Source organism: Alligator mississippiensis, chromosome 4 (assembly GCF_030867095.1).
Source record: "Alligator mississippiensis isolate rAllMis1 chromosome 4, rAllMis1, whole genome shotgun sequence".
In the NCBI taxonomy this organism is placed as follows: Eukaryota; Metazoa; Chordata; order Crocodylia; family Alligatoridae; genus Alligator; species Alligator mississippiensis.
The window spans coordinates 182716366-182743962 of NC_081827.1; the positions used below are offsets into that span (position 1 = coordinate 182716366).

Here is a 27597-nt window from a genome sequence, read left to right on the forward strand (position 1 = left end):
ACAGAACAAGGTGAACTCTTTGCTTGCACTTGTTGGAGCTATATCATGTTTGGTTCAAACCATTGCTGTTCTCAGTTAGGCTTTTGCCTGCATTGCTGTGTCAGTTATGAGTGCACTGTTTTGTTTTGTTTTTTCAAACAAAACAGCTAAGCCAGTAAAAGCACTAGGTGATATGTAATTAGATACTAGAAACACTGTGTTTAGACTGTTAAACTGATACTGCTGTGCTGGCAGAAGCCCCTAGAGCAGAGAGTATTACACTAAGGCTGGATGGAGTAAGCTATCGCAGTAAAACCACACGTTTTCCAGTATAAGCTGTATCTGCACTAGGAGCCCTTTTCCAGGACTGCTGTACAGTACTCCTGTACCGGCAAAGCACTCCTAATATGCCCATTGCCACAGATGCAGCTTGTGCTAACTGGGGACAATCATAAGCTGTATTTTCACACTACTTAACTCCATCTGTGCTGGGGAGGGAGCTGGGAGGGGTTGCTGGTGTGCTAATACAGGTATAATTCTTCTAGGTAAACCCTCCAAGTGTAGACAATGCCTTAGAAGAACCTTTTGGGTTGTTCTCATTGCTAAATATTCCTGTTTTTGTTTAGAGAACAGTGTTCCCTTGTCTAAGATCATCAGTAATGAGTAAGTCTGTTATTGATCAGGTTGTGAGAGATAGGTTTAGAAGAGAACAAAGTGTAAGGTATTGCCAAAAAGACAAGTTGCATCTGCATTTAAAATACATCCGGGCATAAAATAGCATTCTCATGTGCAAATCATGTAAATTAAAATAGAAACACTTTTTAAAAGGCATGTACTGTATTTACTGGACTATAAGATGACACCTTCCCCCAATTATTAGGTTCTTTATATGAAAAATTTATAAATTTGTTAAATTTTCCAGGCATACAATCTAATTATTGGAGGTTTGCCTTAATTTTGCCCCCTTCCCACTGCTACAGCAAGGAAAATAAGTCTGGAGGTCAGGTAGCACCCTTGCCCTATGCCTCCTAAATTCTTCCCTCTGTAGCCCCTCCTCCCCTTCTCACTGTGAGACCCTGCTCTCCCATGAGCACATGGAAGTGAGGAGCAAATTTGTAAATTCTAACCTTGAAATAAACATATTTGGAATAATTTGCATATAGGTAAGTTATTGCAGGTACCCATGGACTTAGTTCATACAGAATTGATGAATTTTACTTTTTTTTTTAAAACTGCTGCAAGTTTTAGCACAGGTATTCCATAAACATGCTTTTAAGTAGCATTTGTATATGCATGATATTACAGTAAAAGCATTGTTATCTGGCATGAGTAGGGTAAGGGGGATGCCGGTTATCTAAAAGTAATGGTTATCTGAGAGTTATATGGAAGACGGTGCCATACTTGTAGTGCAAATACTTGATGCGCCATGGGCTTGCCAGACAGACTAAGCAAAGATTCCGGTAGCTAAAGTGAGGATTTTTATCAGGGGATATTGGAAATTCTGGTTAATAGAGTATTCCGGTTGGTAAAATGCCAGTTAACACAGCTTTTACTGTAGTTCAAAGCCAGAAGGCTTATGTTTTACTATATAGTTCATTGGGCCCCAGCATAATCAACAATATTTCAAGCCATGGTGACCTCATGACTCAGCCCTGCTCAGTATGTGTGGGGAGTCCAGATATACCCCTCCTCCCTCCACCACCACCAAAAGATGCACGTGCTAATTAGTACCCCACTCATGACTAGAACCAGGCATTCTTGCCATGAGTCCTGAGACCCTCTGTGGCAGAGCACTTGATCTCCTGCCACGCTAAGAGGTCAGGCAACCTGCTGAGCCACTGGCAGGTGGGGGTCAGGGATAATTGAAGAGTCAACAATAAGAGGGAGACACCTAATTGTAAGGGAGTCTCTTGTTTGTGTGTGGGCCGGGAGCGATCCGGGGCCCTTTTTTCGCGCCACGGGCTGTGGCCAGCAGCCCAGACACGCTGGGTCAGAGAAAGCAGGCAACACGCTAGAATTAGGCACAGATGCTTAGTGGTTGATTCAAGATTGTTTACTTACACCATAGATGGTCGCGGTGTAGGCTGGAAAGTTTCCCAGGTAAAGCTCCGCTTAAATCCCCGTTTGAGGACTCGGACAAAACTCTCGCTCTCACGGAGTTGTCGAGGCTCCGTGGATCCTTGTTTGCGCGCAGGGAAGAGGGATACGTCGAGGTTTGCGCTTGGCGTTGGGGAGAAGAATCGATAGGTGATCAGTCTATCGATCAGCAGCCTCAGGTCAAATCTCCGTAGAGGCATTCTGCAGCGTGCTCAAAGTTCTCCGACTTGGGCGGAAACCACCCAAGCCTCTTATACGGCTAGCAAGCCAATCGCTAGCCGCCACGTGGGAATAATTTAAAAACAACCAATAATGGGGCTCGAATGTAAATACAAATGGCAGGAACTCCTTGCAACGTGCATTTCTATGCTGCAAAGAAGAAATGCACCCTGCAAAGAAAGCTTCAAACGGCGGGAAAATAATTCAGTGGTGCCAAAGCACACACAAACAAAAATCACACTCTTGGGTTGTGACAGTTTGGAGGAAGGCTGAGCGTAAACAAGGTATAAGCCCAGATCCTTAGATCAGGGTGGGCAGTAACATCTTGGGAGCTGGTGTAGAAACCAGCAAGGAGAATGACATCCAGAAGTTTGGGTAGGAACTAAGGGGATGGAGGAGACTCCTGGGGACCCAGTGTGGGGTCCAGAGCCCTGAGAAAGGGGCTGAGAGTCTGTGGACCTGTTGAGGGACAAAGAGAGCCCTGAGAGAAGGTCTGAATGCCTGGGCCCTGTTGAGAGGTCAGACAAGGCCATGGAGTCAGAAGGCCCAGTGAGGGGGCATGTTACCAATTGGTTGAACATCTGTAAGGATGCCATCTGTGAGGCATGGGACATGGTATAGGGGAAGAATGGATCCATGCAATTGGCCCACAAGTCCATGTCTACAATCCAGGTGGTCATTATAGGAAGACCAGGGCAGCCTCCCTATTTATTATTATATTTCCATCAAGATGTGTCAGGCAAGACACAAAGGCGCCCTTAGGAAGGCATGGTTATGGAGCCACAGCCCCCTTTTGGACCCTGACCTTGTGACATCCTCCAAAAATGTATATGTAGATGAGGCACAGAGCAACCTAATCAAGCCCCACCTCATGGAAGGTGGGGTCAAATTAATCCTGTGCAACAGGCTGAGAAAGGGGGCAACAAAGGGCTTCTAGGTAAACTGTTTAGGGCCCTGTTTGGTAATGTGTGGCAGACATTTAATACTGGTAAAGAAACAGGAATCATTAGATATGGAAAAGAAAGGCACAACTCAGCTGTGAAAGTGAAGAGGAAGTTGAAATATATTCAGTGTAGTGGCTCACCGTGACTTTTAAAAGTCAATGTTGAGGGGAACTGAGTGCAATGGGCAGTACTACATATTTTATTATATTTTATTTTACTAACCTATCCTTGTAGTACATTTCCATTGGCATCACAGCCTTTTTGGCTGAGAACAAATGTAGCACCAAGGGGAAGGTGTCAGGGCTGGCTCTAGCCCTCCTTTTGCCAGCCTGGTATTTCAGTACACACTCTCGCACTCTCTTCCCATCAGTATGTTTGCCCAGTATGGATCAGGTGAGAGATGGTGATCTTCTCAGCCTTGAATGATTCAGTGTATTTAGAAAGTGGAGACCTGTCCCTTGCATTTAGAGAGTGAAGACCTGTCCATTTGTCCCTTGCATTGCAGGCTGACCCCTGCAAGAGTCTACAAATGCCTCCAATGGGAGGATCTCAGCTATACAATTTATGGCCATGGGGGATTGATCTTGGGCTTTCCCTCTAGCTTGCTCCTTCAGCCTTTTGGGTAGGGACAAGCAAGACTAGGGGGCATCTGAACTCCAAGGACTTTGGGCTTGGGGCTTGCACATAGGATGCCTGCCATGGATTTGGGAGTATCTGAAGCCCCTCGCTGAAGAGTCTGGGAGGTAGGATACTTGCGGGTGGTAGCGCCACACAGACTTTGACAATTGAGCTTTGCTCAGTAAAAATTTGGAACTTAATTTGGAACTAATTTGGCCTTGGAAATGAATTTTTTTTAAATGTGTTTTATAGTCATACTCAGTATTGGCTGCATTTAATCAACTTCAGGCACATGCTGCTTTTGGCAGCAGTTTAATTATAGTGTATTTAATGAGGTCTCCTTGTATGCAAATATAAGATGAGGGGCTTTTTTCCCCATGCGGACTGGGGGAGAGGGGGACGCATCTTGTATTTGAATAAATACAGTACCGTATTTCCATTTACAGTTTCAGCGCTTATAACCTGTTCTCATAGCATCTCTTGTTATTTAAAGAGGAGGGGAAAGAAACCAACATCACAGAAAATAAAATTTAAAACCTAATTATTATCTGTTCCTTGTAAATTAATCATAAATTTCACAGAGTACCAAATAAATTGAATGCTCATTTCCCCGGCACAGATTGATCCAGCAGCTGATAAGTATTGTATTATATAGGTGCCACCTGTGGCTTTGTATTTAAGGTTGTGTATTTAAGGTAGGATTAAGACAAGATTTAGGTTGTGATGGATGAAAAGTGTTACTTGTCCTAATCAAAATTATACCATCTACTCTTATAGGTTTAATTTTCTGCAAAAATGAAAGCAAATAAACCCACTGGATTAGAAATTCAGAGTTGCAAAGTTATTGTCTTTAAAAAGCAAAAATATGTGTGTGGTATCGCATGGTTTGTGTATGGCTTTGTTTTTAGTACTTGAAATTTCACATGGAAGTAAGTCCAAGAAGTACTTTGTATACAGGCCTTTTAAAAGCAGCAACCGTTAACATTTTCAGTTCCTATTGAATATCTCTGAACTACAGTGGCCTACAGATAAAGATGTATTTATCAGCAAGTAAAAAGGGGAAGGGGGAATTGAATAGGTTACCTATCAGGTTCCAACAAAGGAGAGTAACTACTGCTTAAGACAGGGGTGGGCAAAATGCAACCCGGGAGCCGGATGCGGCCTGCCAGGCCATTCTATCTGGCCCACTGGGCCTCTGCCAAATTTAGAAAATTAATATTTATCTGCCCTGGGCTGCCTGTCATGCAGCCCTCGATGGCTTGCCAAAACTCATTAAGCGGCCCTCTGCCCAAAATAATTGCCTGCCCCTGGCTTAAGAGCTTCAAAGGCCAGGTACCCCCTCCGGTGGCACACCCTAGTGTCTTTGAAAATTGGGCCACCGTTCTACACAGTTACTTAGGCAGAGCCCTTGTGCTGTGACTCCTAGGAGGTATTCAAGTTCAGGTATTTATTTTCCATGTCTGACAGATGCCTGGACTAAGCTAGTGTCTTAAACCAATTTCTGAAGCAAGAGGGAAGCATCCTGGGAAGGGGGGGGGGGGTGTTTGCACACGCCATGCATAGAGAAATATGGGGGGAGAAATGTGCATATATGTATACAAATAAAACACTGTAATTAGTGGGCTGTTTAAAAATTCTGCATGTTCGGATTGTTAAATTCGAGCAGATAGCAGGAGTCCAAAGAGCGGACTGGGGATTTAGAACAGATTGTAGCACACACAGCTTCTATAAATAACACTCAAATATAGAATATGTAGTCATCCGAGTTTAAGTTTCTGTGGTATTCCTGTTTTTTCAGCTTGATCCTCTTCCAGAAAGGGTTTTCCAGCAGCGAGCAAATGCTAATGCCGTGCAGTCCATGGAAAAAGTTATTGAGATACACAGTGAGTATCTTAGCTCATCTGTGCGCAGGCTGCCTTTTTGAGTCTTGTATCATCTTAGTAATTGTTGTAAATAAACCATACTGAGTTCTAGTATACTTACTTAGGCTGGTGGTCACTGTGCAGTGAACTGTATACAGCCACAGCTTGATTATAGAATATGAACCATACACAGTGCTGTGATTCAAATAGGAATGAATTCAAGGAAATCCTACTTCTGTCCTATACAAGAGGTCCCTCCTGGTCTTCTGATCTCTGAATGATGCACTTCTGCCTGTCTCATAGCAAGATGCAGCTGTTAGTGCATGAACTTATGGATGAATACTAGAAAACGGTTTGTTTGTGTTTCTACTTCCTTTCTCTCACCCTAACCCAAATTAAATGTAAATCCAAATGTTGTAATTCCAGTTGTAGTCATACTCATGCAGAAGATTGGCTTTACTCTTGATGGAGGAACTGATGCTGAGGTTAGTTGTTATAGGAAGTACAGGCAGGTGATTGCCATCCTTGTGAAGACAAGTTTTTCTTGTGGTGTATGAGGTTGGCTGTTTCAGCAGTGCTTACGCACAGCCTTCGATGGCTATTAAATGCATCCTTTCAGCATATGGTTATTTGGAAATTGTTGCAGCTACTAATTAAGAATGAATGTTAATAAAAGAAGCACAGCATTGGGTACAATGGCCAAAATTGTAGATTTGCTTAATTCTTTGGAAAAAAAATTAAAATGCTGCTGTCTCTTCATGCAGCACTTTGAAAATACTCTGGACAGAGACTTTGCTTCTGTTCTTTATTTGTAATACAGTAGCAGCAAGAGATTCCCTCCCAGTATTGGCACCCCACTGTGCCTAGGCATTGTATAATATATAAAGTTGAAACTGCCCATGCCAAAGACTTTGCAATCTGCATACAGAAGACACAGTGGAGAGGGAAATGACTGTCCCCATTTTACACATGGCAAAGCAAGGACTGGACAGATTAATGCCTATATTAAAAAAAACAAAAACCCAACTGACTTTCAAAAGTTACCTCAGATTTAATTTAGATTTAACTGAAAGTTAATGAGACACAGATGTGTTGATCTTATTAACTTTCAGTGAAACCTAGGCTCCACGATCACTTAAAAACAAGATTTAAGTTCCTAAACCACTTGATTATGTTTTGGATTTGGGATCTGAAGGTTTTTATATGGGCATAAGATTTTGCCAATGTTTCACTGGAAACAGCCGTGTTATGAGGGTGTTGCATTGTGTCATTTCTTGATGTAAAAGTCATACATACTAGCAAGTGTTGCCTGCAATATTTAGTGCACAGAATGCACTGCTAATGATATGCCTGTTTACATAGCTAAACAAGATAAACACTTATGTAAAATCCAGATCTTTAATATGACAGCACCACTGTGATACCATATGTTAACATAACAGCAAGATGCTAAATGCCAAATTTTTAGCTAATAACTATGCTGCAGCAAGGGAACTACCAGGCTGACTGTTGATCATTGGTACCATATAGCAAGCAAGTTGTATGGAGAACAAATCAACTTCTAATACAGCAAGCCATTTTGGAAAGTTATCATTAACATGTGGTGGCTAACATGTTTTTTTCCAATCAGAGCAATCCAAGATCAGATATTTCTGCCACAGTTGTTATGATTAAATTGGTGGTTTTAAGGATTTTAGGACCATCAGTATTCCAATCTTAGTATACCACAGGCTGTAAAATTACTATGGTAACATTTTTCCCTTATTGTAGTGTGAGCTATTTAAATAAAAGCAGTGGTACTGGCAAATGAAATAATACATGAAAGGTGCATTGTTCATCTTTTTGGACCATGGCATCTGCCCCTGTCCAGCACTTTTAAGCATCTCTCCTCTGAATGTAAGTAACTCAGACTGACCCAGGGGCTTTTAGGCTTTGCCCATGCCTTCCTCTGCCACTAAACACTCTCTGCCTCTGGGTATGCCACTAGAGCAGCAGCCTGGCCCTCCTGCTCTATCTGTTACCAGGTCAGGGCGTTGGGCAGCAGTGAGCAGTATTCTCTGTCTTACACCCCTGTCTGCATGGTGACATGTTTTCATGGATTATTCCTTGAATTCAGCCACTAACCAAGCCTCTTCATGCAGCCTGTTTTACGGCACAGTCAGCCCATTGGAACTGTCAAAGCTAAAATTTGCTTCACCTGTGAGAAGAGTCTCCCAGGGACAATAGACAGGAGATCCCTCCTGAAGTTCTTTCCAGCCAACAGATGGGAAGGAGCTTAGAGTCTGGATGGCTTGTTGGGGTCTCTGGACCCTTACACACAAGCCAAGATTTTGCCTTCAAACCACTTTCAAAAGAGGCCTCTCCACAGCCCTGGGACTGGGGAAAATTAATGAAAAGTTAACACAGGCACAAACTGAATTAGCTGCACATAGCTAGAAGAGGGATGTCTTTCCTAGTCAGCCGTTTGTAGGGCCCAGAGAGGAAGGAATAGGTTTGACTTAGGCATGATTATATTTAATTGTATACGTATACATAATGGAGTGAGATTTTTTTTTCAGAAGTTCTCGAGATTAGTTTTGAAGTCCATTAGGATTTGTGCGAGAAATTCAGGAGGTGGCTGCTTTTGGCCAGTGGTGCAAAGACTTTATGTATGTAAAATCTTCACAATACTAAAAACCCCAAGTTCTAGAGATGCTCACTTTTTATAGTGGTTGTGCAGTGCAGTCACTGGCTAACAGGCTGTTCTTTTATACCCCTTTTAGGCAAGTATTGGCATTCACTCCAGCGTTATGCCTCCACGGTAGGGTACTCCTTGATTGAGGCACAGAAGTGTGAAAATGAAGAAGCAGAAACTGTAACAGCCATGGCATCCTTGTCAGTAGGTGTGAAGCCAGCTGAAAAGAGGTGAGTTTCCTTTCCTCCCATTCTCTTAGTGCATCTGAAAGATGGCCAATTTGGAGAGTGAAGTATGTAACCCATCTGGGCTCCGCTGCGCTAGTTTTTTTCTTCATTTCCTTGTAACTGTTGTGAACTTCTTCCTTATATCTTCAGAGTAAGTATTTCAGATGTATATGGTTCCTGCCCCTTGGGCTTATTTACACCCTCTTGGCTTTAGAGTGCGTGAACAAAAAGGATAGTTTCAAAAAATGTCTTTAAGTTTCCACATAAGTTACATAGGGTGCAACTATATGTGCCCCCAACTGCACAGTTGTTACTGCGCAGTCGTTTAGTACTTGCTAACCATTATTACCACACGGTCCTAGTGGCGCACAGGTCGTTTCTGACCCTACTGCACAATTGCAAGCAGCTACTGCACAGTAGCATGTTGTTACTGTGCAGTGGTTCATGCCCACCGACACTACATTGCTGTAGCAGCTCATGTAGATGCACCCATAGTGCATTTCCTCTAGTCTGAACCAAAACAGACATGTTTGAACCTGGGGAATTTTAAGCTACTTGCAGCATTGGAGAATATGGCCGAATATCATTGTTTGCACTTGTGGCAAATTCACAGACATATTGGCAAGAGGATGTAATTCCTAAGAGGCTGAATGAGAAAAATTGCATTGGGTTGGTGGAGAAGGTTAGCAGTTGAGGTGAAGGTGAGAGTTTGGTATCTTTGCCAAAGAGAAAATGCACATTTTTTGTACGCAGCACATGGCTAGTTACCCAACATTGTCACATCCCACCTTTTTTTCTTTTTCTTCCTCTGTACTCCATCCCGCCTCCTTTGGGTGAAAATGCTTACAGACCAGATGATGAACCCATGGAAGAGGAGCCTCCCCTGTAGCGTTCATTCTGAGCTGGAGTTCTCCTGTTTGTTCGTCCTTGTCTTGAAGCTCTGCCAAGAAGTTTTCTCTTGTTACTCCTGCGTCCTGTCATGGTTTTCTTCCAGAATGCAAAAGGACAACCAGGTGTAAAACAAAGCAACAGAAAAATCTCTCCATGTTATATATACACGTATGCAGTATATACTTGCAGAAAAGGAAAAATGCTGGTGAAGAGCAGCAATGTTATGGACAAACACGTGCCAGGCACTCTCCTCTGTTCCTCAGTGGAAGCTGAAAGGGGAATGAAGCCTGTGAAGTCTCTGGCAGAGTTGCCAATTTTTTTCTAAAAACAAAAATCAAAGATTCAACAATACACGGACACACACACACACACACACACACACACACACACACACACACACACACACACACACACACACACACACACACCTTCATTTAAAACTGGTGCTTACAATTTGATTATCCACAACTCAGCAATCTCTGTTTGAACCACTCGACCCATCTTGTAGTTGTGTTTCTTGGATTTTTTTTAATGGCTCTTGCCTGCCTGTGAGTGAAAGACATTCTCATTAAAACCAGAACAGTGTGAGATGGTGTATTTTTAACAAGGACAGAGTGGGAACCAGAATTAGCCTTTATAGATATCTATATATGCACATATAGATATATATAAAGACAAAATTAGAAAGAAAAAAAGAAGGGGAAATGGTAGTCCAGAAGGAGTTCGGCTTTAGTATCTCCAAAGCCATCTGAAGATGAGTTTGTGCCTTTTTTTCAATTAATCTGATGGATTTGGGGCAGCTGGATTTTCTGAAGTTTGAGGAACAATGCCTTAAGAAAAAACAGCAGCAGTTCATGAATAGATTTCCTCTGGCTGGGAAAGCTAAGAACTGCCATCAGGAAGGAAGACTTTTTCACTTGTGCTGGCATGATTATGGAATGCAGGCATTAGCTGAATAGAGTGTCTCCAAAACTGTCTACAAGCTTGGATTTTTTGTTTTTGTTTTTGTTTTATTGTTGTTAAAAAAAAAATAAGGTAGTTGCCAAGAAAGTGGCAAATACTGTTGGGTCTTTGAAATTCAAACAATTTTAAAAACATTTTCAAATGTTTTTCTCTCTCATACATTACCTAGTAATTGAACTTATCAATTTGGTTGTTGAAGCATGTAATAGACACAAATGCAGTTTTAAGATTGGAATGCTTTTTATTAAAAGCAACTAGCATGAGATATTGCTTAAATTGTTAGGTATAAATATATATATATGTATAATGTATATTCCAAATGTATTCCAAGTTTAGAAACCTGATTCTCATGAATTATTGATAAAATATTTATAATGCATTTATAGAAAAATATATATAATAAATGCAGATTATAAATAAATTCAGCCATTGAAAGGTCCCTAGTGAAAGATTTGTGAATTGGAATGTAAAGGTGCTTTTGGAAAGGGATCTTGTTTGAAACTCATGCATTTTCAAACTGTAGGTTGAAAAGTTTTCAGAACACCAACACATTAGCCACTGGCAACTACCCTACACATTTGTATTTTAATTTAAAGATTTTAGTTTTGATCCTTTTCTAACAGAAATGAGTTTTTATAGCAAAGATTATGAATTTGCTGTTAATTTTTATATTGATATTTCACAGAAACCCTAAAGAAGCCTTGTTTGTGTGAATCTTACATTTATTTTCCATTAGGCAATTGCTTTTCCAAACGGTAACAATGTCTGAACCTTTTTTCTCCCTAATTTCTTGCTTGTACATTATTTTCTGATATTTTTTTAGTCTTTTGTACAGTGAGCAGCTTTCTGCAGGCGTAAGGAGTTGTTGCAGTGTCAAAATTTTATTTTCAGAAAGCGTGCATTTAACGAAAGAGGGGAATCTGATGGTCTCTCTTGTATAATGATACCAACGATTGTATATTTCCTCAGTTCTGTCATAATAGCTATGTAAAGAAAATAAGGAGTTTTCTTACCTTAAACATAGTAGTATTACAACGAGTGATGTATCATATCCTCCATGTGGATTGTAGTGAGGATTATATATGGCATTAGTAGCTACCATGTTGAAGGCTTGCCAGACACTACTGGGGCAACTAGCATTCTCTCCCACTCCCACCACCCCTCTCCCTCTCTCTCTCACACACACGCCCACATTCATACCTGTTAAACTTCTTTCTGAACCACCCTTGTTGTTAAAACTGTAACTTTACTCCTGCAAAGATATTTTTTTAAATTTATTTTTAAGAGGATGTCATTGTTGGGCGAGAGTTTTAATCTACAGACTCATTTATTTTTCCCTGTTATATTTTGAAGATGGCCCTCAGTAGAAGCAGCTAATCCTTGGGTTGTGGAGTTAGACAGCTAGTGGAGACTATATTGACACATGTACCATTGAAAAGCAGTGTAAGATAGCACGGATTACTCAGCTGAGCAACCAAGGGTTTTTATTATTATTATTATTTTATTTTGTTATTATGACAACTGACAGGGTCATTTTGTAGTAACTTATTTTCCAGTTCTTGAAGTAGCCGTTTTCAGTCCATGCAGAACTTATTGAATTCAGACTTGTGGAAAGAATTTGAAACATACCACACATATAAGCAAGTACAAGAGGGTTCTTTGCTTTGTTTTAAAACAAACACTACTGTATTTGAGTTTTTGCTAACCCAAGTACATTTACAGTTATGAATAGCTTTGGCTAGTACAACGGTCTTCAGCACATTCTGACAGTAAGGTTCAAATGTAAAAATATAATGTATACGGAGACATTGGTTTTTAAATGACCACTTTGCTGCTGTGATCTAAAACATAATTTGGCTGTGGAATCTTGTGATTTCATATACAGAGTAGTTTTCCCATTTATAAATGTTGGCAATATCAATATATACATGATCATTTTATCTCCATCCTTCCCCAACCATTTTATGTTGTGTTAACACTTATTTTCAATATTAGTTGTGGAAAACATTCTTGTATTCCTCTTCCGTTGAGAAGACTTACTGATAGATTGAAGTTTTTTTTTAAATTAGTGTAGGGGTAGCCTGAAATATTCAATAGCCTTCCATCTCCTCACTTTCAAGAGGCATTGTCCATTTCTTTTTAAATCATTTCATTAACTTATTGCCATCAATGGAAAGACTTACCAAGACTCATCGGTCTACTCCAAAGTCCAGATCACTTGGATCTGTTAAAACATTTCTTACACGACCCCACTCAGTGGGTCAAGTCTGGGTGCTCCATCAACTGGTGCAGACAGAATGGAAAGGGGGCCCTTGTGTTGGAGACCACCTGTTTTATTTTTTTCACCCCTTGAGCCTTCAGCCTCTTTTTCAAGAAGGCTGCTCAAAGTGTTGCTCTGCCTGGGTCTGTGGGCAGCCGGGACTGAGGGGGATGCTAGCAAACTCTCAGGAGCAGCCAGCAAAAAGGTGCATGTGCAGATAGATCCAGTGAGCATTTTTTCCATTTCCTTAGTTGTCACCTTCTGAACCCAAGTATGATGCACCTGAGCTCCACCAGCAAGAGACCAGAGGTTGTTCTACCACAACGCATCACATGGCTTCCAAGCCAGTGGGGGTGGCCCAGGAGAATATCAGCAGTTTTGTTTCTTTGACCTGTCTGGAAAGGAAAGGACATCTTAGAATGGTCTTACACAGAAGTGAGTCCCAGTTTGCAGTACACAATTGATCATTTTGTTTTTTACTTTCAATATGAAACATTCCTTTTTTATTAGTCGCAGTCCTGTATTCATTCCATTCTTCCTTTTGTAAACTTTTTGGGCCCACGTGTTTTATGGGCATTGATATATATAAATATATATATAAATATATATGAATATATTTTTTTAAGTTTCCTACACCTTGAGGTTGCATGGTCTGTAAGGTTGGCATGTCTTTATATTGTATACAGATTTTGCACGCCAAACTTGGCAGCTTTGAAAAAAGAAAATAAAATTGTTTTTTTCCCTCTCATGGCATTTGCAGAGACAAAAGTTGGGACATTTTTCTGTCAAACATGTATACAAAAAGGAAGGAGAGTGGAAAAAAAAATTGCGTCTTACTGAACTTAAGAAATTGTGCTTTTTATTGTAAAAAAAATGAATAAATAAAAAGGACTACTTAAACATTTCTCATTTTAAGAAAAAAAAAAGTTTATCTAGCACTTGTGACTTACCAATAATAGAGTTTATTGTATTTATGTGGAAACAGTGTTTTTAGGGAAACTACGCAGAACACACAAAGTAAACTGCCTGTCATCTTTTTTTAATTTGATTGGGGTTTATTTTTCTTTGCCGGAAGGGTGGGGGGAGGTTGGGTGCAACAGTTTGTCAACACGTGTAGTCATTAATTCTAAGAAAATAAATCATGAGGAATTTAAAGAGTTAACTCTCCAGCACAGCTGTGTTAACTTTTTTTTAATTACTTTTAAATGATGTATCACTAGATTTCACTTTAAACAGTCGTGTACTGTGCAAGCACTGTGGTTTAAAACAAAACTTTACATCAAAAGGAAAAATGTTTCTTCATTGTGATGAAGTTGAGCTCGTTCTCAGCTCAGTTTCACTTTGTCTTTGATATTGATGAAAAAGTATCCTATTGAAAGAAAATAAATTAACACTTTTCTGTGCTCCATAGTGGAGGCGCTATTTTCCAATTTATGAGGATTACAAACTTATATATATAATATATATATAAAGGGGGGGGTTGAAACATTATTCACCCAAGAGCTTATTACAGATATGTAGTATCAAAAAGTTGTAACTATATTATATTCTACTTTATACCTATACATGCTCAGTATGATGTCACCATTGGTAGCAGCTACCGGTTTACTCTGTAATTGAGACACAATTTCACTCTTATTGTATGGACCCTACTTTAAGTGATGGTAGCATCCTTTGTGCTAAAATTTTCTGATGGTCCTTTCTTTTACTTGGTGGAGTTGGAATTTGTTTTCTCATTCTTGTTTTTGTTCTGTTCGGGTTTTGTTTTTGTTTTTTGTTTGTTTTTGTTTTTTTTAAACTGGCCAATGGTGTCTTTCTCTGACTGTACCGACTTCAATTTCAACTTTATTAGGAGTCCAGTATTTTGTACCACATTATGACAACTTGTTATTCTTGTGGTGTAAATAAAAAGAAAACATTAATTATAGTACCACTTTGTTTCTGTTAGTGATCTTCTTGATGTCTTCTATTGTCTTCTGTTTATTTGCTTGGATCAGCCTACAGTGTCACCTCAGACCTATAGCAGTTCACTCAATCGTTGTGCAAATAGTCTTTAGTCTAACAGAAGAAGTTATACTATTCTGCCAATATTTCAGTGTCTCTTTCTTGTTACACCTCTTAGTGAACTTGATGTGAAATTTTAAACCCACCATTTTGCTTCAGCAGCACATTCTAAGGGCCCTAGTCCCCAAGGAATGTTAATGAAACTATTGAAATCTGCATTGGTGGAAGAATACATTTCTAAGGTAACAGATTAAGTAATCACTTTTAACATCTTCAGAAAATACATGCCTTAAAATGCTGATACAGAATATTAAGTGGTACTGAACACGTGACTCCAACTAAAATTATTGACTTCATGGCAACAATTCCACAGGGCCCAACCTTGCAACCCTTGCTTAGACAAAACTCTCACTGATGTTAATGAAAGATTTTCCTGGGTTACCTGGAAAGATCAGTGCAGGGGATTTACCCATATCTGCTTGTTTTCAATTTATTCAGTTCAGTGTTTTGAATGAATTGTTTCTTTACATTGCTATAACTTAAGAGTCGCTGTGAGAAAGTATATTAGAAATAGCTGCATCCAAACTTCTATTTCTTCCTGGACTCAGATGTAACAGGGTATATAATACTTTTCAGGATATGTACAACTTATCAGAGAGTCCTACTTTCCTTCCAGAGGAAGCATAGAACTTCAATGCTATATGTAATGGGACTTAATGTGGGCTTCTTGCAAGCAGATAAGGAAGACTAAATACACAGACTGGCATCAACATTGTAACATCTGAGGTGCCTAGCCTGTCCCAAGAGAAGGACGCCACTCTGCTTGCAACTCTCAATTCAAGAACTCCCTCACAGAGTAAAGCATGCAACTTGGGTCAGCCCAGTCTCCTGGGAGTGGTAAGAATAGCAAAAACACTACCCCATGCTAGCCAATATTCCAGCTGGTTGTGAAACACTCCTGAGATGTGGAAACCTGTTTTCCCCACTCTGCCTGATTGGAGCTAGGACCCCAGTCACCTGCATCCCAGGAGGAGCATCATAACTTATCAGGCTGTTTGGTATAGTGGACAATAAGGAACACCTGATACCCTCGGGATTAACAGCCTCTTTTGCCAGAGAAGGGATGACAGCATGTACAGAGTCCCTTTGAGCCTCAAAGATCCAAAGAACCTATTAACATTTATACTAATAATGCCAAAGTTTTATGATTGTTGCACAAGGCATATGAAGTATTGCAAATGTGTGCAGCTTTATCTCACTATTATACAACATCTTGTGATATTAGTTGGTATTTCTTATTAAGCCACCAACTCCTGGAATCCTGTGACCTTTCAGTCATTATGGTAGCACAAAAGATTTTGAAAATATGACCCCAGCAAAAGGCAAAAGCCGGGAAGACAGATAAAAAGAATCATAGAATACTAGGGTTGGAAGGGACCTCAAGAGGTCACTTAACCCAGCTCCCTGCTCAAGGCAGGACTGTGCCTGACTAAACCATGCCAGTTAAATTTCTGTCTAGCCACCTCATGTTTAATACCAAGATTATTTTTGAATACATAGAAATTGGCTTCACTGTACAGAGATGTTCAAAACCACATGTACCTTAACTATGCATATCCTGGCTTTCTGACAAGTGCTCACAGTACATGAAGCTTGAGGACAACTCTGCCCTGCCTGTTTCTAAACACACAAACCCCCAAATGTCTGAAAATTGGGAAAGGTGCAGGTGAGATCATCTGGTGTACGAGGCAACCCCACACCCTTAATGTTGCCCTCCAGGACAGCAGTTGGCCTGGAAACATTGCTTGTGTGCTAGAGGCTCTTGTTGTACTGTGTGAACAACAGTGTGTCTGCATCCAGAGAATTAACTTCATGACGGTAGCGAGGCACTAGGCTCCATATATTTTCCTACGGCTTGCTTATCATGTCACATCAGGCTAAGCACTCTAGCTTTTTGGGACCCATGGAATCACCACCATAAAAAGGGATGGGGATGGTTCTGCCAATGACAAGAACAGAAATGTCTGCGAGAGGGATCGAATGGGTATAATCAATGTTTCTTCCAGTACCACCTTATATGCCCAGGGTAAGGTCCCCAGCTCAGATCAACCAGCGGCCTTCACGTGAAGTAGGCAGAGCTGCTTCATGCTCCACCAACTGCTTACCTGTCCCCTGTAAGGTAAGAGTAGCTCCCAAGCACTGCAAGAGAAAGCTCAAAAAAGTTAAGGTGCATGAGATTTGCCTTGGCCTATTTCTGAATAAGGTAGATGTATGGACCCACCCATGACCAAGTGCTTGTGACCTCTTGGGTTTCTAAGTCCTGCTGCAATGCAATTCATGAGTGAGGAGTTGCACACTTGACTGCATGCTTATGCTGAGTGCTGTCGGCACACAAACCACAGGCACCTCTGGAAGTGGCCACTCGACTGCCCGAAAAGAAAATGGCAGGGAATCGAGAGCTCCAAGGAGGCTAGGCTAGTGACATGGAAATGTCCTGATAGAAAAGCACTGTGTAAAAAGTTTGGTGTGGCATTACACAATTACTGAGGATGAGGATTGCTCTGGGTCAAGATACAAGGGGGCCGGGGGGAGAGGGATTTAATGGTGGGGGTCTACTACAGACCCCCCAACCAAGGGGAGGAGCTGGACCGGGAATCTTCGGGCCAGTTTGCAGAGGCACTTAAGGCAAGGGATGTAGTTGTCATGGGTGATCTAAATTACCCGGACATCTTCTGGGAAGAGCAGTCAGCCAGGTCAGACCGTTCAAGGAGGTTCCAGGCCGAGATACAGGACCTCCACTTAACCCAGGAGATGCACAGTCCCACCGGAGGAAATGCCCTGTTGGACATGGTCCTGGCCACAGGTGATAATCTGGTAAGGGGGTTCCAGGTCCTTGACCACCTGGGTGATGGCGATCATCGCTTGCTGGAATTCACCATCCAGCGCAGGGTGACAAGGGCCTGCAGCAAGGTGGTAGCCCTAGACTTCAAGAGGGCCAACTTCAACGAGTTGAGATTAGTGGGAGAGGCGCTGGGGTTCTCGAGGGCAGGGGAACTCAGTGCCCAAGATGAGTGGTCGTTCCTTAAGGAGACGATACTCAGGGCCCAAGGGGTGACGATCCCAACAAGAAGCAAGGGGGACAAGTGTGCCCAAAAGCCCCCCTGGCTCACCAAGGATGTCCGGGAATGCCTGGTTGCCAAAAAGGCAGCGTACACCCTGTGGAAGGGGGGCGCTATCTCCAAAGAGGAGTATACCTCCACTGCTCGGGCCTGTAGTGGGGCTGTTAGGAAAGCTAAGGCGGACATAGAGCTAGGACTAGTGTCCAAGATCAAAGATAATAAAAAGTCCTTTTTCAAATATATAGGGAGAATGAAGAAGGCACTGGGAAACATGGGGCCCCTGCAAGATGCGCTGGGCAATCTGGTGGTTGCGCCAGAGGAGAAAGCAGACCTCTTTAACAAGTGCTTCACCTCCGTTTTCTTGTGCAGGGACCGGGACTCCCCCACCGTGATTCATGATGGGCTCGAGGGGAACGCCTCCAGACCTAAGGTTGAGGAGGACCGGGTTAGAGTGCTTCTGGAGGGGCTGGATGTGTTCAAATCAGCAGGTCCAGATGCTCTCCACCCCAGAGTGTTGAGGGAGCTAGCAGGGGTTATTGCAGGGCCCCTGGCACGGCTTTATGAGCGCTCGTGGTGCTCGGGCCAGGTGCTAGATGATTGGAAGATAGCCAATGTGGTCCCCATCTTTAAAGAAGGGAGGAGGGAGGACCCGGGCAACTATAGGGCCGTCAGTCTTACCTCAATCCTGGGGAAACTCTTTGAGAAGATCATCAAGGAGCACATCTGTGATGGGCCGGCATCGGGGATGATGCTGAAGGGGAACCAGCAGTGTTTCATTAGGGGCAGGTCACATCAGACCAACCTGATTGCCTTTTACGATCAGGTCACAAAAGCATTGGATGCAGATGTCACTGTGGATGTAGTCTTTCTGGACTTCAGCAAGGCCTTTGACACTGTCTCCCACCCCATCATTAAAAAACTAGGCGGCTGTGGCATTGATGCCTACACAGTCAGATGGATTGCGAATTGGCTGAAGGATCGTACTCAGAGGGTGGTGGTGGACGGGTCATATTTGACCTGGGGGGAAGTGGGCAGCGGAGTCCCCCAGGGCTCGGTCCTCGGGCCCGCACTGTTCAATTTCTTTATCAGCGATTTGGACGACGGGGTGAAAAGCAACCTGTTTAAAATTGCTTATGATACCAAAATTTGGGGTGAGGTGGGCACGCTAGTAGGGAGGGAAAGACTTCAGCAAGACCTAGATAGGTTGCAGGGGTGGGCTAACAAAAACAGGATGCGTTTCAGTACTGACAAGTGCAGGGTGCTGCACTTGGGCAGTAGTAACCAGCAGCCCACTTATAAGATGGGAAACTCCTTTCTTGAGAGCACGGAGGCAGAAAGGGATCTTGGAGTCTTTATTTTCTCCAAGATGAACGTGGGCCGACAGTGCAAGGTCACGGTTGGCAGGGCTAACCGGACCTTATCGTGCATCCACAGGTGCATCTCAAGTAGGGCCAAGGAGGTGATCCTCCCCCTCTACGCCACACTGGTCAGGCCACAGCTGGAGTACTGTGTCCAGTTCTGGGCACCCCACTTCAAGAGGGATGTGGACAACATTGAGAGGGTCCAAAGGAGGGCCACCCGCATGATCCGGGGACAGCAGTGCAGACCCTACAATGAGGCTATGGGACCTGAACCTGTTCAGCCTCCACAAGAGAAGGCTGAGGGGGGACCTGGTGACCATCTATAAACTCACTAGGGGGGACCAGAAGGGTTTGGGGGAGACCTTGTTTCCCCTAGCGCCCCCCGGGATAACAAGGAATAACGGCCACAAGTTGTTGGAGAGTAGGTTTAGATTAGACATCCGTAAGAACTACCTCACAGTCAGGGCGGCTAGGATCTGGAACCAACTTCCAAGGGAAGTGGTGCTGGCTCCTACCCTGGGGGTCTTTAAGAAGCGGCTTGATGCCTACCTGGTTGGGGTCATTTGAGCCCAGTTTTCCTCCTGCCCAGGCAGGGGGTCGGACTTGAAGATCTACAAGGTCCCTTCTGACCCTACTTCTATGATTCTATGAGAAGGGCTTGGTGGACAGATGATGCTTGCTGGCTGTGGGCACACATTAATTTATAGCACTGCTAAGCATTCCATTGCTTCCCCCCCCCCCCCCCCCCCAAAGGCGCTTGTCAGTGAGGCAGCAAGGTCACCATCCTGGGTGCATCTGCTGTTGCCAGTGGTCCCTCCACGTTGGTGGCAAGGGCTGCTAGCAGCGCTATGGAAGTGCGAGCTGTTGCCAGTGCTCCTGTAGCAGTTGCAGGGCTCCATGAGGTCTCACATCACCTGGGAGAGCTTGGAATGGGAGAGAAGAAGAGCGAAGGGCTGGGATGCTGAGGTTCAAGAGCTTCCTGTAGTGGTACCTGTAACTGCCCATGTGCTACTAGTGGCACTACAGAGAAACCCCTTTTTGAAAGAGGAACGTTTTGTGGTGGATCTGCCATTTTTGTGTGGTGTTACAAACAGCCATTTCATGTGTATGCTAGCTTTTTATAGCGCTGTAACTGTGTATAACACTACAAAAGTAGTGTGTCCATGGCCTGATGCTCTTCCTTCCATCCCATGGAGCAGCAGACTTGGGGGAAGCGAGACGCAAGGAGGATGGGAAAAACAAGCCCTCTTCACATTCCTCTCTCTTTACCTCTTGCTGCTGGGTGGGCATCTGCTTCACAGCTGGCAGGTAGCACTCAGCCGTGAGACTGAGGGGCAACTCTTTAAGTGCTAACAGTGATGCTTCCTCAGCCTGATGAAGGGTGTTTAAACCTGAACGCTTCCTAGGAAATTTTTTTCCAACTATTTGAATTGGTCTAATAAACGATATGAGATTTACTCAAAGAACCTTGTCTGCCTATGCCCTTAAACCAACACAGCTACAACCTACACCCCTGTGACAGTGAGTTTTTTTATTCTTACTAAGCTCTATGGGACTCTACCCACTGCTGCCTAGAACACTTCCTGTAAACTTGGAATTGATCGAGCACAAGGTTCCAAAGTTATTGCCATCAGTAATCCTCCACTTCATTTGGACAATTTATATTTTTGTGTCAAGTGTTGGATTACTGCTCCCACTAGGCATATAGGTAACAAATGGTTGGTCAATTAAGTACTAATTTCTGGCATTCAGTAATGTAAAGCATTGCACTTGTTCTTCAGGATCAACCCCTGGCTCTTTGTACAGCAGTTCCCATCAACTCTTAACAGAAAGGAGCTACCCAAAGAAGCCAGCAAATGTGTTTTTTCTAGCAAGGATGTCTCAGCTACAGTCCCACCAGACTGGAGGGGGGCTATGGGTATTTCAGCACTGCAACATGTCCTGCCATGTGTGATCCTGAGCCCGCCTCACCCTCCCACTCCTGCCTGTACGCACCAAACCAAGAATTGTGTCAGGTACACAGCTCAGAGGCTTCTCAGGCACAATGGAGACTAGAGTCTTTAGAGTAACCAAAAGGGGACAATTCCCAGAATGGCTTCACTGGCATGTTTCTGGTTTTGGAGTAGGCAGGCAGGTACAGGTAGGTGGGATGTGCTCAGGTTTTTTCCTGATGACATACGGTATTATAGGGGTTACCATAGGCACAGGGTTATTGGAGGACTTGCCATCAGGATTGGGGCGGCGGGTCCCCGCACAAGCTGACCTGCCCCGGCCCCGCTAGCCCCAGGCAGCAGCACCTGGCTCCTGTCTGCCGGCAGGTAGATCGGGCCCACTGGCACCCCTGCGAGGGCTACGGGAGCTGTGACACAGTCCTCCCGGGGGTGCATGCCCCTGATCTGCCTGCCGAGTGACAGGAGCTGTGGGGCCAGTGGCAGCACCAGTCTTTATGGTGCTGGGTGCGAGCTGTGCCCAGCGCCAGTCTGTCATCTGCCAGGCAGATCGGGGTCCTGCTCCCCGAGGAGGACTCTGGCACAGCCCCTGCAGCCCTCCCAGGGGTGTAGGCAAGCCCCCGATCTGCCTGCTGGATGACACGAGGCAGATGCTGCCAACTGGGACCAGCACTGAAGCCAGTAAGCTTGGCTTTGAAACTCAAAATGTTTTGAAACTTTGAAAATGTTTTGAGTTCCCTTGTTTCATTTTGAAGCTGTTTCGAAGGCTTTTGTTTCATTTTGATTTCGCTGTTTCAAGCTTGAAACGCATTGAAACAGCTTCAAAACAAGATGCCAGGCGAAATTTCGCACAGCCCTACTGCGCAGGAGTAGGTATCGCTCAAAATCAACAATAGCAAAATCAAACCCAGCTCGTAAATTTAGCAAAAAGAGATTTTCAAACATAATCACCATTCCCATAGCATATGCTTGCTTAAACATGGTGATTCCTTCAAAGAAGCCATGTGTCTCTCGCTGTCCACAAGGCAATGCCTCACATTCTAACCTAGCCGTTGCAACGGGAGTGTGCCCTTGCAATGCATGCACAAACCTGGGGGCTCAGTCTATTTTGTTACATGTGCAGTGTTGAGCGTCAACGTGTTGGAAACACTAACACCTCTCCCATCCACCAACACAGAACCTTGACTAAAGCTCTGGGCCTAATGCTCCATTACTTTGGTTTTATGTGCTAGTAACCAGGCAGATAGATGTAAAACTGCCATAATGCAATGGGGAATCCAGCTTTCTGGCTCCTGCTTCCAGGAAGGTTAAACTAAACAGCCCTGGCACCGGAGCAGGGACCTCTGCATGAAATCAAATATTCCAATAACTTTCTGTTTAGCCATGGAATTTTTACAGCCAGAAATCTATTAATCCCAAGGAAAATAGCGTTGTGCTATAATTAACATGGCATGGAACATTTACAGTAGATCCCAGCATGCCTGCTATCTTCAGCAGCTTGGGTTTCAACAGCACTGAGCTCAAGAGTCTCTTTAGCTTGAAGAAAAGCCCCCGCTGTGTGATTATGACAGTGTTTGATGATGGGTGCAAGTGGTGTTTTTGTTCAAGGGTGGGCTTTGGTTAGTTTTCAACCTGGGCAACAAATCCAGACTGCTTTATCCTGGGGTCTTCATGAGACTGTCACAGGGAAAAGAAGACTGGCCAGATCCAGCATTAAATATACAGTCAGAGCCAGCAGGGGCAACTGTTGAGGGTGTGCCAACAATATGTTTTGTTTTTATGATGGGATTTGAGTCTGTTGCATGGAAAAGTTCCAGAAGCAATAGCACGCCTGTTTGATTTTCTTGGGTTCTGTGCTCAAGTCCACTCGAACAGCATCCTGGGCGCACAGCCTTTGTTCCTTGTGCCTGGAGGCTACGTTTGAAAGGTAAGCTAGGGCTGTATAGCTGCCCTGCATTGTTGATTTCCTCCTGCTGTAGGATCAGGGAACGTTCTCCTGACCAGTCCCCAGTGGGTGATTGTGAGGGATGAAGGGCTCTCTTTTTGAGAGACACAAGGCTATCCTTCCCCTTTGTGTTTAATACAGTGACACTTAACCTCCAGCCTGTTGGCCAGATCTAGCTTGTGGAGTCATGTCGTCCAGCCCACAGGACTAGCAAGTCAGTGGTGGGAGAGTGGTGGCAGTGTCAATTGCTGCTTCTCTGCAGCCAAATTTCTAGACCTGTGGGGAGCACCACGGACCTTGGGAACTGGGCCCCAAGCCTGCTCTGTCTAAGAGGTTAAGGGAACACTTCTGACATGAGTAGATTCAGGATTTTGTAAAGTGGAGTGGAGGACCAGCAACTGGCTCCCAACTCCCCAGCACCGCCAGGACAGGCAAGCCACATCCTCTCATGGAAGCAGCAGCCCAGGACTTTAAGTCCCTGAATTAGATCAGAATCTCCCCTGCCCTCAGCACTTCCTCCCTTCCCCTCCCCTGCCCACCACTGCTGCTGTCTTGAGCTGCCCTGCAGGTATGGGGAACTCCAGAGCTGCTCCCTCCCAGATCCAGCTCAGCTACGCAGGGAGCTTGGAACAGTGGCAACATTCCCTGTTCCTGTGTCTGCTCCGGGGCTGTCAGAGAACGGGGCCAGCCAGGGAGGGGGAACCCACCTGTTGCTCTCTCTGATGCTGTCCTGAGCCGAGCCTGACTCCCTGGGCAGCCCAGCTGGACTGGGGCAGGAGCGGCTCTGGAACTTCCCCTCCCCCACCTCTGGATTAGCCAGGGGCAGTGGCAGGCGGGGGTAATGGGAGGGGAGGTTATATGCAGCTGAGCACAGAGGGGAAAAGAGAACAGGGAATACTTAGATGCTTCAGAGATTTTTTAAAAAGTCCTTGGATGCTGTTTCTGATGACCTAATCTGAAAGAGGAGTATGGCCACACCACTGCACCCCCTCTGGATCTGCCCCTGCACCAGGACATCTTGGGGCAGTTCCCTAAGCCATTCTGAGCCCTTTGGGGGGCTGCTTATTGCCCTGCTTAGAGTCTCCTGTCAGTTCCTTTCCCTCCATGGATTGCAAAGCCCAGTTTGTAGATGCCGAATTCCACCAGGTCCCCTTTTTGGGTTGGCTTTACAAAGCTTCTCCTTGAATCACTTTGATTTGCTTCTTGAAATCATGTTGGGAAACCCCAGCACATAATTTACTGCTTTGAGAAACAGAGCTGGACTTGCCTCCTACTCAGTCCTCCCTGTTCCTTGGTTTTGCAAGCAGTTTCCTCTGTCTCCCAAAGAGTGGCCAAAAGACTGGTGGGAACATCAGGCCTCTGAGTCATCATCATGGGAAGGAGCAGAGGATTACTAGGATTTTACTCCTGTTGCTTCCTGCATCACTGGGTGATGCAGCATGTCCCATATACATGCCCAGGGGTTCCTGGGGTGTGCCTCTGCAAGCAGGGAAACCTCCAGAGCTTCAGAGGCCTGACCCTGCAGGGGAAATCCTGGGGTGTGCAGCCCCAAAGACAGACCCCAAATACTTTCATCTTTATCAAGGAGAGCTATGTGAGCATCCCTTTTCTTGACTCATGCTCTCTGCTCCCATCGGGTTCTGTTTTCTTCAGAAACAGCTAGAAATCCATTCCCAAGTCCACGCTGCACCTGATCGCCTTGCTTTATGCTGAAGTATAGCAAATCAGCTACCATACTTGTTTTCCCTTCATACACACCTGCCTTCTACTTAAATCCAGAAACAAGTCTAAGGAGATGTAGGTCAAATCTGTGCTTTGACTCCTTTAAAAGTTAACACCTCCACAGTTTGGTCCCAAGGTTTAGACACAGATGGAAGGTAGAACATCAGCTGCAACAGCTTGCTGGACCCAAACATCCTTGGTTGTGGTTTGTGCCATCCACAACTTTCTGATTGGGCAGTTTTCTTATGCCCATTTCGTATTGATCTAAAGGAGGGTAGAAACATTGGACAATCGGGAACAAAATCTTTTGTCTGTTCCGACTTAGATGCTTCTTGTCACCTGAATGACAATTCTGCTATATTTACCTGTGGGTGATAGATTCAGATAATCGGTGCTTTAGTTGTTGTACTGTGGAAAGCATATACCTCACAGTTACCTCTAGAGACACCTCTGACAGCAGTACTGATTCTCTAAGAACATTTGACTAATTTAACTGCAACTTGAGACCTGGTTCATATAAATCCTGTTGTGTATGCAGTGTAGGGAGGAGAGGGAAGCACATTGAAGCAGCCAGACTCTGTTTCTACAGCTTTTTGCTTTACTGGCAGAAGGTGGAAGGGAAGGGAATTAGGGAGTCAGTGCCATAGCAAGAGGGGGGCAAGTGCGGTGACTGCCCTGGGCACGGAAGCCAAAGGAGCACCAACAAGTGCTGCTCAGCCAGGGCAGGGTGCGGGACAGCCGCAAGTGGTTCGTTTGGGGGTCTGTGGGGATGGGGAAGGGTGGCTTCTGCCACTGCGTGCCCTCCTGGGCAAGCATGGTGGGTGAGGGGGGTGCCCTGCAGATCTGTGCATAGGGCAAAGGCGGGCTGCTGGTGCGGGCTTTGCCCCAGGTGCCAAACTTTGTTGCTGTGGCACTGTAGGGAGTAGTGATTAACAAAAGACACACTCAGGACCGCACTCAGGTAGAACATGGGGTGCTGTTCTAGGCTATGTCCTTTGGCAGTATCTGGATAACCTAATTGATAATGCAGGTCAGAGGCACTGCTGTTATCGGAGACTGTGTGGAGAGGAAAGACAACTAGGTTTCAGTTGTATCTTCCAGAAATGAATTGAAATCCTAGCAGGCAATTGTGTGAGCACACAAGCAATGATAGACTGCATACTTCCATCCTCCAGGTCTAGGATGCACGCAGCCAGTGAAAGCTCAGCTGACTGCTACAGCTGTTGGCTCCCCACCGGCTGCCTGGGCTATGATTGCCAGACCTCTTCCTAGTGAGACGCAGTCAACCCAGAAGAACTGTCATTAATCATATCAGACCTCAGGTCCACAGAGACCTATGTGGTCCTTTTTCAAAAGAAAAAAGGAAATCTCAGGGCAGCTCAGTGCAGCAGAAAGCACGGTGACTCAGAGCAGCTACACTAGGCTCAGGACCTTGGGGCCTGTGTTCTTGCAGGAGCCAGCCTTCAGCTGCTGGAGTTATTGTGGCTGCTGGGGTTTTTTTGATGGCGGTATGTGGAAGCAGCTTTACTGCTCCCAGTCAGAGCCCCTACAATAGGGGTGGTCGATTTATTTGGGCCCAGTGGCCAAATAGACAGTTTTGCTCAGCAGTTGCTAGCTGGGTCAGCACCCCCCACCCCAAACCCATGCAACAACTTACTCAAACTCCCTATGTGGGATGGGACCTGGGCAGTGGCATTCAGGAGCAGGATGGGCAGGTGAGGCTAGGGTCAGAAAGCCAGGTTGCAGAGCCATGACAGCGTGGGGCCAGGTCAGTCAGGCGTGGTTTCTGTGGGCAGGGGTATGCAGGGAGCAGATCGTACCTATACCTCACCCCGGCCCCACGCTGTCAGTGTCCCTTGATCCTGGCCACAGATGCAGCTCCCTGCCTGCCCACACACCCTGTCCATGAGGCTCCCCAGAGCTGCATCTGGGGCTGGGATCACGGGGCACTGAGAGCACGGGGCTGGGATGGAAGTGGAAACTGCCACTAGGCCTTGCTGGGGGGCCACAGCACCCATGAGGGGGAGAGGAAGCTTGGGAGGAACTTAGTCTCCCTCCCCTCTCTGCTCACCTGTCCTCTCCCCCAGCTTGGGGCATGCAGCCCACAGGCATGGGAGAAAGTGGAGTGGATGCAGCGGTGACTCCACACCCACCATGCACTTGCAGCAGCCAGGAACAGGCCGGAGAGGCAGGCAGCACTGAGGCACCCGCATCCAGTGCCAGTCCGCAGCTTGCCCTAGGATGCTTGCACAGCGGTGGCAGCCCCCTGCCCTGCCAGCTTGGCGTGGGGTAGAGCAGTGCACACAGGGGCAACAGCAGCAGCAGGAAGCCTGTTGAGTGTACTGCATCCAGGGCCAGTCTCCACAGAGAGCAGCCCTAACCCTGGATGCAGTGTCCTCACTGGGGCTCCTGCCACTGCTGCTGCCAGCAGGCCTGGGGGCTGCTGCCACTGTGTGCGTATCCCAGGGTGAGCTGCAGGCTCGCATCAAATGGGGATGCCCAAGTGCCACCCTGCGAGGTCAAGGGACATGCCACTCCGCAGGCCAGATCTGGCCCAAGTGCCATATTTTGCCTACTCCTGACATAAAACCTCCAGAGGGCTTTGCCACAGTCATCACTTGGCTGTTATGATCTCAGTGCCTGTGTGATTATGTGAATCCAAATATTTGCAGTCCCCATGGTGCGCGCAACTATAGAAGCAGCTCTTTTGCAGCATGGCAGGTGCCTGGAAGGATGGAGGGGAGAGGCAGGAAGCACAGGTGC

The 27597-nt window shown here is 45.0% G+C and overlaps 1 protein-coding gene across 8 annotated transcripts in view; it reads left to right on the plus strand.

Annotated features, from left to right (window-relative positions):
* The window catches only part of HDAC4 (histone deacetylase 4), a 426792-nt gene extending 412128 nt beyond the window's left edge, over positions 1-14664 (plus strand). For all 8 annotated transcript variants that reach the window (XM_019492149.2, XM_019492145.2, XM_014594242.3 and 5 more), the window contains 3 exons: positions 5656-5740; positions 8482-8623; positions 9470-14664. In XM_019492149.2, coding sequence (XP_019347694.1) covers positions 5656-5740; positions 8482-8623; positions 9470-9509 — 267 coding nt within the window. In that variant the 3' untranslated portion in view covers positions 9510-14664. The remainder of the gene's footprint in view (positions 1-5655; positions 5741-8481; positions 8624-9469) is intronic.
* The last annotated feature ends 12933 nt before the right edge of the window (positions 14665-27597 follow it).